Source organism: Peromyscus eremicus, chromosome 9 (assembly GCF_949786415.1).
Source record: "Peromyscus eremicus chromosome 9, PerEre_H2_v1, whole genome shotgun sequence".
Lineage (NCBI taxonomy): Eukaryota > Metazoa > Chordata > Mammalia > Rodentia > Cricetidae > Peromyscus > Peromyscus eremicus.
In genome coordinates, this window is record NC_081425.1 from 67924015 (window position 1) to 67943499 (window position 19485).

At 41.8% G+C, this 19485-nt stretch overlaps 1 protein-coding gene across 1 annotated transcript; it reads left to right on the plus strand.

Annotated features, from left to right (window-relative positions):
* Positions 1-7099: 7099 nt before the first annotated feature.
* Positions 7100-8041, plus strand: LOC131920017 (olfactory receptor 6E1). The gene has a single exon (XM_059274440.1). The coding sequence runs from the start codon at positions 7100-7102 to the stop codon at positions 8039-8041; it is 942 nt and encodes a 313-aa protein (XP_059130423.1).
* Positions 8042-19485: the final 11444 nt, after the last annotated feature.

The window sequence follows — 19485 nt, forward strand, 5'->3', positions numbered from 1 at the left end:
ATGTGTTCAAATCTAACAAGTTATACTGCCTTCTTTGGCTGAAACTTGGTCCCCTCAAAGACTTGCATTTGTAAAGGCTTTGACACCACTTCCTTTATTCCTTTACTGTTAGGCCTTCCTTTAAACTTTTTATCTCCTTGTACACAGGACATGGCCCCAACATTATATTTCCTGGTGCTCCGTTCCTCCTCAAACTGTACATTTCGTATCTCATTTGCCCCACTTGCTCTTTTTCATTATAGATTCGCGTGAGAGTGATCACTAGTAAACACATGACATAGTCAGTACTAGGCTATCTTGAAATCTCCTCAGCCAATGATATTAATCCAAAATTCTTCAATTTAGTCTCAGGTAGATTTTTAGGGTAAGGGTAAAAGCAGTCACTTTCTTTGCCAAAGTCTTAGAAGAATGGTCTCCAATATTCTTCCCCTCTGAAATCTTGAGCTAAGTCACCCTAGTCCACATTTCTCTCCACCCTACTGTCTCCCATGTTCCTACTAGGACAGTCCATTAAGCCTCATTTAAAGAGTTCAACCACTTTTTTAGTTCAAAGTCCCAAATTATTCCATATTCTTCCTCCAAACAAGAACAGCAATACGCTATTCCCTGGTGTCAACTTCTGTCTTAGTTACTGTTATATTACTGTGAAGAGACACCATAACCAAGGCAACTCTATAAAAGAAAATATCTAATTGAGGCCTTGCTTATAGCTTCAGAAGGTTAGTCCATTATCATCATGATGGGGAGTGCAGTGGGATGCAGGCTAGCATGGTGCTGGAAAAGTAGCTGAGAGCTAAATCCTGATCTGCAGGCAGCAGGCAGAGAGAGACAGAGAGAGAGACAGAGAGACAGAGAGACAGAGAGAGACAGAGACAGAGAGACAGAGAGACAGAGAGAGAGACAGAGAGACAGAGAGAGACAGAGAGAGACAGAGACAGAGAGACAGAGAGAGACAGAGAGAGAGACAGAGAGAGAGAGACAGAGAGAGACAGAGAGACACAGAGAGAGAGACAGAGAGAGATGGCATGGGCTTTTGAAACCTCAAAGCTCACCCGTAGAGCAAGTTCTAATTGGTCTTAATAATAAAAACCCGGAGTCAGATATCAGGGTAAATGCTGAAAGATCAGAGAAGTAAAGGAGCAGCCACTAGAGAGACTTCTTACCTCTACTGAATCCTCAGATGGGAAAGGGGTGAGCTCCTGTCTCCTCCTGCCTTATATTACTGTCTCCACCTTCCTAGTTCTGGGATTAAAGGCATGAGCTTCCACCACCTGGCTCTGTTTCTCTTTTAGAGTGGATCAATTTTGTGTAGCTCAGGGTGGCCTTCAACTCATCTTCCTTCTTCCTCCTCCCAAGTCCTGGGATTAAAGGTGTGTGCCACCACTGCCTGGCCTCAGTGGTTAACTAGTGGCTAGCTCTGCCCTCTGATCTCCAGGAGAGCTTTATTTGTTAGAGCACAAACAAAATATCACCACATTCACCCCCCATGATACACCTACTCCAACTATGCCACACCTCCTAATCCTTCCCAAACAGTTCATCAACTGCGGACTAAGCATGCAAATACATGAGCCCATGGGGGCCATTCTTATTGAAATCATCACAGTAATTTTATTTTATTTATTGTTGGATCTTTGTGTGGTTTAGGCATCAGGGTAATAGTGGCCTTGTAAAAAGAATTAGACAATGTTCCTTTAGTTTTTATTTTGTAATAATTTGAGGAGTATTGGTGTTAATAATTCTTTGAAGGTCAGGTAGAATTCTGTGCTGAATCCATCTAGCCCTGGGCTTTTTTTGATTGGGAGACTTTTAGTTACTGCTTATGTTTCACCAGGGGCTATGGGTCTGTTTAAATTGCTTATGTGATCTTGATTTAATTTTGGTGGGTTGTGATTCCACCCATAACTTGTATTCTACAGGCCTGAAAAACCAGGACCAAGGCTTGCTGTTAGCTAAACAATAGCCAGGTCCACTTGGACCACAGTTGTAGAGGCCTCTGAATTGCCCGAGGGCTAAATTCAGGGAACACTTTCTTAGGCAGCCTTGTGTAATCGAGGAGCTCCAGGGCTATCTTCTCAAAGTCATGCCTTCAATAAGTTAAAACTTTTAGAACTGAGGAGATGGATCACTGAGTACAGACACTAACCATGCAAGTCAGGTGATCTGAGTTTGATCCCCAGAAGCCAGCTGGGTGTGGCCACACACATTTGTAATCCCAGCACTCCTATAATGACATAGGAGGCAGAGATGAGAAAATTGTGCAGAAGCTGCAGGAGCAGCTAGACTGGAGTGTTCAGAACAGAAACAGAAACAAGAGACCTTGCCTCAGTGAGGTGGAAAGTGAAAACCAATGCCAAAAGTTGTCCTCTGACCTTCACACACATACATACACATGCATGTCTACTGCTGGGGATGTCTTTCTGTATGCTGTGAATGTGTTGCTCTGATTGATTGATAAATAAAATGCTGATTGGCCAGTAGCCAGGCAGGAAGTATAGTATAGGTGGGATAAGCAGAGAGGAGAATTCTGGGAAGTGGAAGACTGAGTCAGAGATGCTGCCGCCACCACCATGAGAAGTAAGGTGTAAAGATACCGGTAAGCCATGAGCCACATGGCAAGGTATAGATTTATAGAAATGGGTTAATTTAAGATGTAAGATCTAGCTAGGAAGAAGCCTGAGCCATTAGGCCATACAGTTTTAATTAATATAAGCCTCTGTGTGTTTACTTGGGTCCAGGTGGTTGCAGGACTGGCAGGTGAGAGAGATTTGTCCTGACCATGGGCCAGGTGGGACACAGGAAAACCCCAGCTACAGTCTACTCTCTTTCTGTGTACATGCGCATGTACACACACACACACACACACACACACACACACACACACACACACATACACACACACACCACTCTAAAATGGGTAAAACAACCAACCAACAAAAAATTTTAGAACAGAGCTGGGAGATTCTCAAAAGAGTGGCTGTTGCTATTGTTCCTGGCTGCCCACCAGGACTTAATGGTAAGACCTTATTGCTGAAGACAACACACACTTTGTTCATAGCACGTGGAGAAATCAAGTGGATACTGACCAGGAAGCTTCCTCCCTGCTGCTAGCTTTCATAATACTGGAAGGTGCCAGGTAGCCTGCTGGGGGAAAAGTACCCAACAGTCTTACTTAGCTGCTAGTCTTGTGAGCAGAAATGATGGCAAACATGGCAGATATGTTCACGTGTGCAGTAGTGGCCTGAATGTTATGGGGATAACCAACTGCCTTCTGGTTGGATTTAGGTTCCACTCCACAGGAAGAAGCCCAGGCCTGTTAACTGTAAGTCTGGCCAATAGCCCAGCCCATAGTTGGAAAGCTCATAGACCCCAGAGGTGAACCTCCTATTATTATGCTCAATGAATATAGTATCAAACTGTTGTTTTATTTATATATAAATATATATATATCCCCAGACACACAAATTAGTGTGGTTCTCAGACCTCATCAGGGAAGTTTCTTGGTGCAGTGGACTCACTGGGGTGGCCAGGAGAGGACACAAAGGTGGAAGGGGGTACGGGTGGATCTAGGAAGAGTTAAGAGGAGAAATGGGGTGGATATGATGTATATATGAAATTCTCAAAGAAGTAATAAGTTGTTGGTTTTTTTGTTTGTTTCTTTGTCCCAATTAAAACTTCATTGGAAGTTTCTGGGCTTCTTGATCGGAACAAAGTAAACTTTAAGAGTTGAATGAAGTAGGAGGAAAGGGACCTTCCTAGGTCCCTGTTATCACCGATGGTAATGAATCTCAAGGGAAGTATAGCACCATCCAGCAAGAACAGAGAATCTCAGATGAGTTAAGTCTGAGCTATGCATCTTTGCGCATCTCTGAATTTCCATGGAGACCAAAGAGAACTTCTAATACCCGAGGCCTCTTCCCAGTCCTCAGAGACAAAGGGTCTACCATAATTGCTCTACCCCCAAATCTTCTGTGGGCATGATGGGCCTGGAAGATCAAGTCCGGCATGCAAGAGCCAGTCACATGAGTCATCAATTGAGTCATCAAATAGAATCTCTCTAATATAGGAACTGTAGATGGATATTTAACTTTCTTATGAAAATGGTCCAGGAATGACACTTGGGGTCAGGAGCACTAGCAGCCACCTAAGGAGTTTGTAAATCCAGTTGTGGTGAGTTTCCAGAGATAGCTCATTTTGGGGAGGACTGAGGGAGAGAGTATTGCAAAGGAGATGGGAAAACATGAAGGTCTGGTGGTGTGTAAAGTGCAATGGGACAAGACCTGCCTGTGTTTGTGAGTTGCGGAACATCTGGCAGCCCTGGAGCCTCCATCTTATGAAACTCTGGTGATTCCCTGAAGAAGCGTAGTCCTTCAAGCAACATTGCAGACCCAGAGGCTTCCATGAAAAACAGTTAGTCAAGTACTACAGCCATCAGGGAGTGGGGTTACATGCCTGGTGCAATTTTTGGAATGGGGAAAAGTGTCCTTCAGGACTCTGCCTAAACACCTGTTATTGTTTCCAGGTGTCCACTGGCTGACTACAGCACAGCTGCTTCTCTGGTTCTTTCTCACTTCTCAAGTATCTCGACTGGAGTGCAGCCCTGTGACTCACAGTATCTCCAAGGTTTTTCTTATACTTTTCTTTTTAAAATACCTTTTAGATTAAAACAGAAGTATCTCACTCTCCCCCTTTCCTTTCCTCTCTCCAGCTCTTCTCAGTGTCTGTCTTCCAACCTTCACAACCCTCTTCTCAAACTGATAGCTTCCTTCTCTTTGAGTATTATTATTCATACATTTCTAGAATATGTATGTATTTGTATGCACATACATATAAGTACGTGGAAAGGAGATATTTTCACAAGGTTCCACCCCTAGACAAAGAACTGTAGTTAACCATGACTGCTGCAAGGGGGAGAATTAGCATCTCCCAGGAATGACCCCTTATTGGTTTTTCCTATATTTTAAACCATTTGTTTCCTCTTTGTTGGCAAAATGTTCTACCCAACTCTAAACCCAAATAAGCTTACTGTGCCCATTTCTTTTATTTTTGGATTTAGAATATTACACAAACAATTATATAAAAGAAAAGCCACTCATAACCCTCCATTTTTGCACGTCCATTTTCTCTTCTAGTGTCTGGTACTTCTCCATAAAAACACCTATTTTACTCATGTATAGTGTAGTATGTTGTCGTTTCTCAGAGTTAACCTTATCACATCAGTTCCTCCTCTTGTCTGTGACAGAGTTCATTTCCCACACAGAAAGAAGCTTGCCTTGAGCCAGGTGTGAGGGCACACATCTGTATTCCCAGCATTTTAGAGGGTGAGGCAAGAGGACTGCAAAGTTGAGGACAGTCTAAGGACAATATTAACTTATATACGCTAGAAAGAATAATCACTTAAGGTGAAAGATATATTCTCTAAAATTGAGATTGAATTCATGAATAACTCTGGATGGCCATTTATATTACTATTATTTGATTTGATTATTCTGGATGTTATACAAAAGCACTAAACATGATAGAAATGCATCTTCTCCCCTCTACATATCAGTTTCATGTACATGTATTCCTCAAAAAAATAGTAGCCAAATAACTACAAAATGTTTATAATAATGACATTTCATTTTATTAATATATGAGAAGCAAAGGGGTGAAATGCTTAATCTATGAGTGTAGCTATATAAGCCAATCCATAGATGACAAGTAACAATATAGAAAATGCAAGAGTCCATACAAAACAGAGCTGTGGTGCTTGAAACCAGCCTCTAACATATCAGATAAGGGCTGTGCCACAGAGCTCCCCTCCCAGCCCTGCACATCAAAGTCTTCCTAGATTGGGAAAAGTAATCAGTAATTGAGAGCACATCCTGCTCTTGCAGAGGACCTGAGTTCAACTCCCATGTTGAGCAGCTCCAGCTCCAGGGGTTCCAACATCTCTGATTCTGAGGGCACCTGTACTCACATGCACATACATACTCACACACAGACTCAAACATTTATATACAGTTAAAAATATAAAAATAAATCTTCAAATTAAAAAAAATCATCGTGGATGCTGTCTCTGTGGGGATACAGATGAGTCTTTATTTCTCTTACTCTACACTCCTAAACTTTCTATAATGAGCTGTTATTATTATTATTATTATTATTATTATTATTATTGTGTGCCATAGAGCAAGTGTGGCGGTCAGAGGACCACTTTGTGGACGTGGGGCTGTCCTTCCACCTCTGCAGGGGTTCTAGGGATTGAATTATGGTTGTCAGGCTCACATAGCAAGTGCTCTACCCACTGAGTCCTCTCACCAGCCCACAGACAATATCTTTTTATGATTTTTGACATATTTGAAAACAATGTTTCCCCTAAATCCACTATATTTCCTATTACACTACCCTTACATTATTATCCTACTAATTTTGGTCATAAAGGAAGAAATGAAGATAAGCAGCACTATGTAGCTGCTTGCTCTGTGTTCAGCCCAGGACTGTGTATTGGCTATGAATTATCTGCTTAAATCTTAGAAGAAGTTTCCATAGGTACTGTTTTGGTTTTGTTTCTGTTTTTCATATGGATGAAATGAGATTCTTAAGTTGAGGTAACTGGAATTCAAGCGCAGTCACCATCTTTTCTAAAATGCCTTCCGTAGCAAGCTTGGTAAGCTTCCAATCAACGATGGTGATAAGGGTCTTTGATTCACATTTGCAAAGGGAAATGTTTTCGTGGATTTAGGAGGCCTCTTACAACATTTAAGTGAATATGGAAAAAGATACCATCCAATCTAAAATAATGAAAAAATTTCCTAGCAGAAAGAAGATAGGTTACATAAAAAAGATGTTTAAATTTTTTTCTCTAAGTAACTACCCCAAATTTCATAAAATGATGTCAAAGTTTATGATCTGCTCTTGACTCAGTGAGAGATCTTAATCACCAGCCTGAGGAGTGAGAAGGCGAGGAGCCGAAAACACTAAAGGAGCCCTCCAGCTCAAAGTGCAATACTCATTCCTCCCTATTTTCAGCCCTGTATTGTCCCCAGGTGCTCAGAAGTCAGGTCCTGATGCTGAGCGTCATCCATGAGCATCCTCAGCAGAGGTGGGAGGAGCCATGGAGAACAGTACCACTGTCACTGAGTTCATTTTGCTGGGGCTGTCTGATGCCTGTGAGCTGCAGGTGCTCATTTTCCTGGGCTTCCTCTTGACCTACCTCCTCACACTGCTGGGAAACTTCCTCATCATCTTCATCACTCTTGCGGACAGGCGCCTTTACACCCCCATGTACTACTTCCTCCGCAACTTCGCCGTCCTAGAGATCTGGTTCACCTCTGTCATCTTCCCCAAGATGCTAACCAACATCATCACAGGACACAAGACCATCTCCCTACTAGGCTGTTTCCTCCAGGCATTCCTCTATTTCTTCCTGGGCACCACGGAGTTCTTTCTACTGGCAGTGATGTCCTTTGACAGGTACGTGGCCATCTGTAACCCTCTGCGTTATGCCACCATCATGAGCAAAAGAGTCTGTGTCCAGCTTGTGTTTTGCTCATGGATGTCAGGATTACTTCTCATCACGGTTCCCAGTTCCATTTTATTTCAGCAGCCATTCTGCGGCTCCAACATCATTAATCATTTCTTCTGTGACAATTTTCCACTCTTGGAACTAGTATGTGCAGATACAAGCCTGATGGAGTTCCTGGGTTTTGTTATTGCCAACTTCAGCCTCCTGGGCACTCTGGCTGTGACTGCCACATGCTATGGCCACATCCTCTACACCATCCTGCACATCCCCTCAGCCAAGGAGAGGAAGAAAGCCTTCTCAACTTGCTCCTCTCACATCATTGTGGTGTCTCTCTTCTATGGCAGCTGTATCTTTATGTATGTCCGGTCCGGCAAGAGTGGACAGGGGGAGGATCACAACAAGGTGGTGGCATTGCTCAACACTGTAGTGACACCAACACTCAACCCCTTCATCTACACCCTGAGGAACAAGCAGGTGAAGCAGGTGTTTAGGGAGCATGTGAGTAAGCTCCAAAAGCTGAGCCAGACTTGAAGAAAAAACACATTGCCAACTTGCCTGAATCTTTGCTAATGAAACCTGCCCTGGTAGCCGCTGATTTTCTCCATGAGGGCAGTTTTGTGTGATGTGCTCTGATGTACTGCACTTTCTTACTTGTATCATGGCCGTCCATTCTGTCTCATTCAGAGATGACAGAAATTCCAACATACCAGTGCTATGTGTTATGTTTTGATATTTCGGATCCTAGCCTGTATCTGAATTTTATAAATTTCCCTTTCTTAAATGCTGAGAATAAACTTGGTATTTCTTTGCTAGTACTTTTCAAATTTGATAAAAAGTATGCCTGAAGGCTATATTCTTGGATAGACTTCAAAAGTATTATATACGGGAGAATTGACAGAATGGTATAAGTAAATGTGAACTAACTAACTAAATATAATATAGGAAATACTAAGTCGAGGGCTAACAAGTAGATACATGCAACTGGGAAGATGTTGCAGTACATAAAAGGGCCCAGTAGACAATAAAAGTCAACTTTCCCAGCAGGCAAGGTGATGCATGCCTTTGATTCCAGCACTCTGAAGGCAGAGGCAGGCAGATCTCTGTTAATCGGAGGCCAGTTTGGTCTACGTAGTGAGTTTCAGGGCAGCCAGAGCTTCACAGTGAGATCCTGTCTCAATAAAAAAAAAAAAAAAGAAAAAAGAAAAAAAAAGAAAAAAAAAACCAACTTTCTGACAAGAATACACGAAGTAGTTCCAAAGGCTGTGTGAGGTCGAAGGGGGAGAGAGTGCATATGAAAATGCCACAGTGAAACCCATCACTTTGTACACTAACTTAAAAATTAATATAAAAAGAAAATATTTAACTGTGTAATGATATAGTTTTTCAATTGCATCATAAATTATCAAATACTTGGACTAAACCTAACAGACAATGTATAAACGCTTTGCTCAAGAGCTATAACCTGGAGCCTGGAGAGATGACTCAGTGGTTAAGTGTTGGCAGCTCCTCCAGAGCGCTGGACTTCCATTCCTGGCACGATGTTAGGAGGCTCACAACGGCCTGTAAGTCCAGCTCGGGCAAATCTGAGGATTCGGGCCTCTGCAGGTACCACTTAATATTTTCTTCCCCTTTTACATACCAGAAACTGTCAGATCCGGGAACTTTGACTGCCTGATTGACAGCTGTTAAACCCTTCCACCCCAGGTCCCCGGGAAGAGCAACCAATAAGCTCATGTCTCTAGTATTTACCTTTTTTTTTTTAATGTAAGAGATTCATTTATTTTTATTTTATGTGTATGTGTGCTTGCCAGCAAGTATGTATGAGCACCACGTGTGTCCTGTGCCCCTAGAGGCCGGAAGAGGAACCACAACCACAACCCACTAAGCTGTGTTCCCCCCACCCCCACCCCACTAAGCTGCCCCTCAGCCCAAGGGTATATATATTTTTGTCTTATTTGACTGTTTTTCTTTAACATTGGGAATCTGAGAAATAGTGAGCTGCCATATGGGTTCTGGGAACTGAACCTAGGTCTTCTGCAAAAGGGTAAGAGCTTTTAATGACCGAATCATCTCTTCAGGTTCCTATTCCTTTTTAAACTTTTATTTCATTAAATTATTTCTTGTATTTTTTGAGATTATAATATAGTGACATAATTTCCCCTTTCCCTTTCCTTCCTCCAAATTCTCCCATATACCCTTCTCTCTCTCCTTCAAATTCATGACTTCTTTCTGCCGATTGTTATTGCATGCATATATGTATTTTTATATACATATATAGACCCCTTGCCCAATTACATCAGCAGCTTCCCCATGTGGAACCCAACAAGTACCCAGGCCAGGCAGGGAAGGAAGGCAGCTTGGTGACAGTTTGAATGATGGTCCAGAGTTTGTACATTGAAAACATAATCCAATACAAGTATTGAGGTCATGAGGAGCTCCGCACTCAAGGATGGATTCATGCCATTGTTTCAGGAGTCCATTCTTGTAAGAGTTCCTGATAAACAGTAAGTTTTACCAAGTTCCTCTTCCTCTTGCCTGCTGATGCCTCCTGCCGTGTGATAATGCAGCAAGAAGGCGCTCACCAGATGCAGCCTTTTGAACTTGCAGAACTATGAGCTTAATAAATGTCTGTTGACTATATAACACATCTAGCTTGCAGTATTTTGTTATAGTAGCACAAAACAAACCAACACATGATAGCTCATAATTTTACAGAGATTTTCAGCAATATTGTAAGAGCTTCCTTCTTCTCAGAGTCCCAATATGAAAGAAAAACAACCTAACAAGACGAAATTATACATTCTCTTGGGCTGAGGAGACGGCTCAGTTGGTGACATGCTTGCTGTATGAACATGAGGGCCTGAATTTGGATCCCCGGCATCCGCACAAAACATCGTGCTAATACGTGAACCCGTTGGGGGGAGTTTGTTGTATGGACACAGGCGGGTCCTAGCCCAGCCATTCTGTGAACCAATGAGCACCAGGTTCAGTGAAAGAAAAAATGAAGTGGGGAATGGTAGAGGAAGACGCTGACAACTTGCCCCCACACCTACACACATGTGCACACATAGGCACACACATATGCACACACACAACTCAAATAAAAATAAACAGGGCTGTCAAAATGACTCAAGAGGTAAAGGCGATTGCCTCCTCTCACCCGAAGAACTCTGGGACACACGAGGAAGAAGGAGAAAGCTGACGTCCTCTGACCTCTACACGTGCAGTATGGTTCTCTCTCTCTCTCCCTTCTCTCTAAATGAATACATGTAATAAAACTTAATTTAGAATAAATAAATACTGTTGTGTGCCCTATGAAGAAGATTTAAAAGATTAAGTCTGGGCTCAATCTTCAGTACCAGAAAAAAAAAAGTGGCTTAAATATGTCTCCTAAGTAAAACAGTAAGAAATAAATCACGGACAAATCAAACACTGGAAGCCAGAAAAAAATGTCCTTTTAAAAAAGATTATTTATTTATTTATTCATTCATTCATTCATTCATTCATTCATTCATTTATTTATTATACAGCGTTCTGCCTGCATATATCCCTACAGGCCAGAAGAGGGCACCAGATCTCACTACAGATGGTTGTGAACCACCATGTGGTTGCTGGGAATTGAACTTAGGACCCCTGGAAGAGCAGCCGGTGCTCTTAACCTCTGAGTCATCTTTCCAGCCCCCAGAAAAAAAATTTTCTAAACAATCCAAAGAAGAAATTAGAAGGAAAATGGAAAGTACTTACAATTTTGAAAACACTTACTTTGAAGGAAAGCTAAAATATAAGAAACTTGTGAATTGTAACTCAATGAGCAGTTATAAAGAATTCATAGTATTAAATGTTTACATTAGAAACAGGAGAAAGGGGCTGGAGAGATGGCTCAGAGGGTAAGAGTACTGGCTGTTCTTCCAGAGGTCCTGAGTTCAATTCCCAGCATCCACATGGTGGCTCAGAACCATCTGTAATGAGATCTGGTGCCCCCTTCTGGCCTTCAGGGATACACATAGACAGAACACTGTATACACAATAAATAAATAAATCTTAAAAAAAAAAAAAACACAACAGGAGAAAGGTATAAAGTAAGTTATCTAAGTTTTCACTTTAATAAACTAGAATAGGATGAGTAAATTAAGCTCAAAGTGATCAGAAGAAAGGGTATGATGAAGATAAAAACAGAAATTGATAAATAGAAAACACAAAAACAAGAAAAAATTCAATTAGCTTTTAAGTAGTTAAAATTGTCAGGAAAAAAATTAACTATATAAAGTAATCATAAAAAAGGAAAAGAAAACACATCTCCAAGGATTAGCTTCTATGGTACAAGAAGGTGTCCTCTAAAGTAGGGAAGCAACCAGTTGCCCTACCAGCTGTGATGTCTATGGACCACAATGACAACCAGCAGGACATTTATCCCTAAGGGTGTATTAGTGGCGTGTGTACCTTGGCAGTAACCAACAGTTGTCCACTTGGACTACTTTCCTGCTCTCAGCATTCCTTGGTTGACTCTAGTTCTTTGTCTAGGGTTGAGGTCCCATGAGACTCTCCCCTTCCATGTTAGCATGTCTTTTGGTGTCGTCCTTGTTCAGGTCTTTTTTTAGGCAGCCATATTAGTGAGGCTACATCGGAATAGCAAGTTTGAGGCTATGTAATAAGCTGAGGCTAGCCTAGAGCACAGAGTGAGATTCTGTCTCAAAAAACCAAACCAAAGAACAAAAAACAGTATTCAGAAAATCTCTGTTGATTCCTTAATCTTGGTGTTTACTTTCCTGGCTGGTTTGATGCATGCTTATTCCTTATTTTTCCCCTCTCTTGAGACTCGTATTTGGTGGTTTATTGGGTTAGACATGATGGATTCTTTCCTAATTTCATTTTGTTCATCTATTTCCTTTGTTCTGTGCTCTCTGGAGACGGCCTTTCTTTCTCTGAGTGTAGTGTCTTTGGCTATAGCACTGGTTGGTGGTCATGTATCACCTTAATTTGTGCTTGTCTTGAAATTTATTTTTTCCTTTATTGATTGGAAAAGATAACTTTGATGGCCATAGTAAATTTTGGTTGATGGCTATCTATTTTCAGGGCTTTAAACCATAATGTTATGCTTTTGTGGCTTTGGAGGTTTCTGCTCAGAGGTATAATGTTATTCTGGTGGATTTGCTTTGTGAGTTGGCATTTTTCTCTTGCAGCTTTTAATATTGTTTCTCTGCTTTGGGCATCCTTAATATAATGTGTCATGATCAAGCTCTTATTTGGTCAAAACTATTTGAGATTGTAAATGTATACATTATTTTATATACATTTATATATATTATATAATTATAAATGTATCCACCATTCCCATCCCCCAGATTTAGGGAATTTTCTGCTATAATTTTATCTCTTGGGTTTTCTATGAGTTTAGTTTTTTTTTTTTTAATCTCAGATCCTTCTGCCACATGGGTTTGGGGGTTTGGTGTGTTGATTATGTCCCCTAGCTCTTGGATGATGTGGTGCTGCTTGCTGATGTTTTATCGAAATGTAGCTCTTTCTCAGCCTTGTCTTCCATCCCTGACATTACTTCTTCTGATTGTTTTACCTATTGACTTCCAAGGTGACTTAATTTAACTCACAGAGTTTTTCATTTCCAACCTTTCTGTCTGATTTTTCCAAGATCTCCACTCCATGTTGACTCTCTCACCTGTGTGCTGAGTTGGTCTCTTTTCTCTGTTAACCTGCTTGCTTCTTCCCTTTATGGCAGCAGCACTGATCGTTTTAAAGCAAACTTGTGGGCTTAGTTTTCTTGAAACACGGCAGTGCTCTTCCTTTCCAGGTACCTGAGATTACTAAGCTCGTGGTTGTTGTTTTTAGTTGCAATTTATGTTCAATAGCAAATGAATGCAGGTGCCGTGTTTTCTCTGATGTCATAGCTGGGATTATCTTACTATTTCAATGTTGAGTATACTAAATCGGCATACTTGTTAATATTTTACTCTTCATACAATCCTTGCTTCATCAAGAACTTTTAGTTAGTACTATGTGATAGGTCTTGTGGGTGTTCATCCCATTATTATTGAAGCTTTTTTTGGACATCTGACCATTCTATAATAAAAATGGAAAAAAGTTAAATCTACTTTTGTAATTCCAAAGAAGATCTAGGAAAACAACAGAAGTGATGTAAAGAGTTGGTCACGAGAAAGGCACAAGGCCGCTGGAGTCACAGGTAGACAGCCACACACTGCTGTTTCCCTCATGAGCTGCAGATATGCTCAGATATATGGCAGGCATATTTAGCTTAGATAGAACAAGCAGTGTCCTTCTGTAAGAGACAGGAAGCTCTTGATCACCTTAGATCTCTTCTGTCTAGTGTGATGGGAACCAGCTGAGAATGGTGGGTATCCCTTTGATGGAGAGAAGAAATAAGATGTTTCCACAGACGACCCAGGATCCGCTGGACCTCACCAAGTGCGCATCATTAGCTGAGTGGTGCTAGGTCGGGATGCAGATTAATTCTGTCAGCCACGGGTCCACTGGCCTCCACAGGCTTCCTCTAATAGTCTTTGCCTTCCTTCTCAACAAGAGCAGTTCCCTCAGAACTAAGAGCGCAAGGCAGAAAGGGACCCCTTAATTCACACAGCCCAGGTCTTTTTCTTTTGGGGGGAACGAAGAATTCACACCAAGCTGGCACTTAGAAAAGCAGGGGATTTTCTAAGAGAAACCGTCTTTATGCCATTGGTCAGACAAATTTCTGTGATAGTGCAAAGTATCTCATATCCAGAGTCAAACTGAGAATTTTGAGCTAGTGGACAGTTTCCAGAGTGTCAAACATGTAATGCCTAGCAACACAGGCTCTGGATTCCAATCTTAACAGCAACATTCTTTGTGGCTTTGGGATTCAGTGCCTAATGTCTCCATGGCCTGTTTTCCTCATTGGTGGATTGGGGATTTTAAGGATACCTTTCATAGAGTTTCCTTAGATGATAAAATAACATATGTAAAATACCGGAGTGGCACATAGTAAGTGTTCAGTAAATTTTGACATATTATTTAACACAGTTGCATTATGTCTTCTTTGATAAGCCCAATGCCTCTTTTCTTCCAGCAAGCAGCTCAGCTTCCTTATACAAATCACGTGTGATCTCAGGGCTGAAAAGAAGCTCTTTATTCTTGAATTTCTTTAAGTCACCCCCACAAGGGAATTTCTAAGTACTGAGGAGTTCCTGCTTCCATGGACTTATCAAAATATTAAATTGTTACATGAGAGAACTCTGATTTTGATTTTAGGTTCGGTTGGTAGGAGCAGTTGAGGCCTTCAGATCTCTCTTGTGCCTTTGTCTTTTCCCTTGTGACTTTGGGTATATTAGTACTTTTCTGTTGCTGTGATAAAACATGGTGAGACCAAGACAACTTACAGAAGAAAGAGTTTATTTGGGCATATGGCTCCAGAGGAATAAGAGTAGGCGTGGCAGCAAGAACAGGATACTGAGAGCTCACATCCTTTACTGTAAGCACAAAGCAGAGAGAGTAAACCAAGAGTACTTGGAGGCCTTAAGCTCTCAAGGCGACATACTTCCTCCAGCAAGGCCACATCTCCTAATCCTCTCCAAATAGCACTGGCAACCGGGAATCAAATGTTCAAATACATGAGCCTATGAGGGTACAGAGGCTCACTGAGTTCAATACCAGGTAGTCCAGGGAACACTGAAAGATCACAACAGTAATATCTTGGGGGCTAGCGGATGACTCAATGATTAAGAGCACTTGCTGCTCTTATAGATGACCTGAGTTCAGTTCCCAGCACCCACTTGATGGCTCACAACTATCTATAACTCCATTTCTAGGTGGTCTGATGTACTTGTCTAGTCTCCATGGTCACTGTATGCACATGGTACACATACATATATGCAGACAGACAGACAGACATACTGACACAGACACAGGGACAGATTCATAAGACAACCTTCAGGCAGGCACAGATTCAGACCAATTTAGACAGACAGAGGATGGAAACATAGGGACAAAGTAGAGAATTCAAATCTTGACTCACTCTTGGCCAAACAACTCCAAGGGAAGTGTTTTGATTTCTTTCCTTAATGTGACACTGATACATTATTGGTGACTCAGAGTCAATCACTAATGTGTTTAATCCATACAGTGGACAAGCAGCTACATATGGTAGTGGAGAGGGCTTTAAAGAAAGAGTAAGGAAGCCAAAGTATCAGAAGAAGTATACTTAGGTTCTGGCTAGCACCTGAACAAAAGAGACCAAAAAAAAAAAAAAAAAAAAAAAAAAAAAGAAAAGTTGCATCTTTCAGAGAGATGGACAGACCCAGCTGAACCCTGTGGCTTCTCAGTGTGGAGACTGCTCTGGTAGGGCAGGAAATCTGGGAAGGAAAAGTACAGCACCTCATTAAAGGAATAATTATTCTGCCCATCTCTTCGGCATGGCTCAAGGGGAATGTACCTTCTTAGGATGGGCCTGCCTTTCTGAGAGGTAGTCTCTTAGCTAAGTGGTTGACCCTGTCTGTCCTGAATGTTAGCTTTCTACCCAGGCCAGAGTTTCTAGTCTCTTGACCAGAAACTTTCCGTTAATGGGCCTTTATTGCTACTTTAACAAAAACTCTCCCCTCTCTAGAGAGAAGCTGTGTGTGCTCTCTTGTGGCTCATAACCACATTGTGATAACAAGGCCCCAGCCATTTCCAAATCCCTTGGCTGCTAAATGCTTTTGAATTGGAAGTTACTAATCCCTTGGTTATTGGAGACTCTAAGTTTAGCATGGGAAGTTTGCCCTTTTCTCCCAATTGTAGAACAGTAGTAACTTTGGATGAAGTTTAATGAACCTCATTGAATGAGAGAAAGAAAAATGTCAGATGAGACCCTTCTCAGGGCTGAGGGGTTACAGACAAGGCAGAACCATGTGGCTATAATAGACCAAGTGCAGACCATGCTCCAGGAGCTGAAGGGTGATTCCTCCTTTTTTTGGGGGGGAGGGGGAGGGGGAGGTGTCTCTGCCTGCCCTGAACCAGCTCACCCTTCATGCTACTAAAATTTCTCTGTTCTCCTTCATCTCTGGTCACACTAACATACCTCCATCTCAGGGCTTAGGCCCCCTCTCTTTAGATGGAGTTTCTTGTTTCTCTTACCCAGCAAGATGCTCCCTCCTTGTAAATCCTTCTCTTACTGTTGCTTTCTTTTCTCCATAGCAGCACCTGATCTGATTTGCATGTTACTATTTGTTTGTCTTCCTTACCAGAGGGAACATTTGAAGGCAGGGACGTTGACCTATTCGTTTTTCAAAGAATGTGGGAACGATTTCTCCCCCCACCAACTTTGCATGGCAATGCCTACTTTCTATGCTACTACTATTTCCAATAACTGTAAATTTCTATTGACCTGCTTATGAAAAAAAGGGCCTCAGTGATTTGAATTGTTTGTTGACTACCCCTGAGGGGGAACGCTTTTTCATGTGCTCACTTATTGGTCGTTTGTGTATCTTCTTGGATGAGTTACTCATTCATATGCCCTTTACACGATGACAAATACTTATTTTCCTGCCTTCCTCCTTTCTCACTTCTTTCTCATTTGTTCCTTCTTTCTCTCCCATCTCCCTCTCCTCCTTCTTCTCCCCATTCTCTATTCTTTCTTTTTGTCTCTCTCACCCCTCTCTTCCCTCCCCTCTCTGCCTCCTCTCTTTTCTAAGACCTTGCCATGTTGTCCAACATGACCTTTATACATGTCAGTATTGTACCCAGGCCCCATGAATGCTAGGTGAACTAACTGCCACTGAATTCCAACCTTGGCATTTTCTTATTTTTTTTTCCTAGTGGAAACTTTTTTTTTTTACATGAAACAAACAAAACTGCTATGTAAATGTTTATTCTTTTGACCCCAACATTTAGATTAAGGTACAGTGGAGTCCTTGGGTCCCCTGGTGAATTCAGGGAGCAAGACCTAACATTACATCAGTATCTGGAGCAGTTTAATTCCCTTATACCATAAACTGAACCTCCAGCCTACTCAAACCTTTGCTTTGGTTTAACTTTTACACATGAGCTGTCTTTGCTTTTTGCCAGTTTCATTTATTTTTTAATGTGAGAGATTTGATGTTCATTTCTGCCCATAACTGGATCACATCAGACAATAATCTATGCAGCTTTTTTCCTCATGAGTGAAGACTCTTACATTTCCTCTGCAGATCTTTTGAGAGAAAATCTTTTGGGATTGCATGTTTAAGGATACCCTGGGTGGCACACACCTTTAATTCCAGCACTTGAGAGGCAGAGGCAGGAGATCTCTGTGAAGCCAGTTCATTCTACATAGTGAGTTCTAGGGCAGCCAGGGCAATGTAGAGAGACCCTGTCTCAAAAACTAAAACAAAGACAAAAACAAAACAAAACAAAACACTACAGCCCACCTCCAAGACAAAAACCAAAAACAAAGAAAAGAATGCCCTAGGCAAGATGGCTCATAGGTGAGTGTACTTACCACGCAAACTGACAACTTGAGTTGGATCCCTGGAGCACAAGTGAACGCAGAAGGAGAGAACCAACTCCATGGGTGTCCCCGATCGCCACATGCACAACATAGCATGCACACATGCACACACACAATACACACACTGTGTGTGCATACATACACAATGTGCATACACACACACACAATAACAAATACAATTAAAAATAATAACGCTCAGACCACTTGGAGACTCTTAGGTGATTTTTCGTGGAAAATGTTGAAATCTGACTTTCTGAAATCTGCAAAAGCTATGCCTGACATTTTTTTAACACAGTAGTAAGAGAAAGTATCCACAAGTCAAGAATTGACTGGGTGACCTGCTTCTAGCAAGAGACAGTTTGGTGTCTTGGTGTTTTGAGACCTAAGACTCTGCTGTGACTTGCCTTTGATCAGACAGCCATGTGAATTATGAAAGACGCCTCCATGTTCTCTGGTCAGCTTAGTTCTGTGCTCCAACCTAGTTTTACTTTCTTTTTAGAAATGTTTTCACGATGCGTATTATTTAGTGGTAACCATGGGTTTCATTATACATTCCCATACATGTCCACAATGCGTTTTCATCTTGTCCCTCTTCCTGCTGACCCCTCTTGTCCTTCTCCTCCTCCCATTGGCCCCCTTCCTCATTCTACCTGGTCCCCTTCTACTTCCAAGTTTGGTTTTCTTTTCTGTGTGCGACCCACTGAGTTTCATTAGGGATGCTTACAGGAGCACGTGTGTCTTACCAATGGTCACACCACTAGGTTTTAGACCTGAAAAGTATTGTAGTAAAAAAATTATTTACTACAGAGCCATGGGGCAGCTGCCAGCCACAGTCCATTTAAGAAACCACTGATATTACATGCCATTTGTAGTTTTATGTGGAAGAGTTTTCTCCTTCTCTGAAAAGTTTAAGAAGCACATGATACCTAACTAACTTTTGTTTCAAATTCATCAGAGGCCGATAAATCTCCTCATGAGTTGTGAGCCCTGACAAAAACCCTGTTCCTAAGTTGGGCATGGTGGCACACACCTGGAGTGAGTCCTAGCTACTTGGGAGGTTGTGGTATGAGGACAGCTTCAGCTCAGAAGCCTAAGGTCACCCTGGGCCACACAGTGAGGCCACTGGACACTTGATGTTGTCAGCTGTCAGCTGCATATGCTTCTTCTTTTTTTCTTCTCCAAAGTCAGGCTCTTCAAACTGAGAAAATAAAAACATCAATGCAAGCAGCAACCCTGTCCTTGAGTCGTCTCCAGCTGCTGCCTTGTACATTTTGTTCTCACATGTGCTAGCAAGAATGTGGGGCTGCAGAATTACAATGAGTTAGGTCTTGGGACACTCTAAGGTGAAGGGACACCAATCACTAGCAAGACGAAGTCTGTAGACTTTAATCCTTTAGCAAAGCCACCAACCAGGGGTATAGAGTTTTCCTGGGTTGGAGAAAAAACCTCTGTGCACCCAGAACCATGAATGAATCACTAGTGTTGTCTAGGAATGGGTTATTCTCACCAA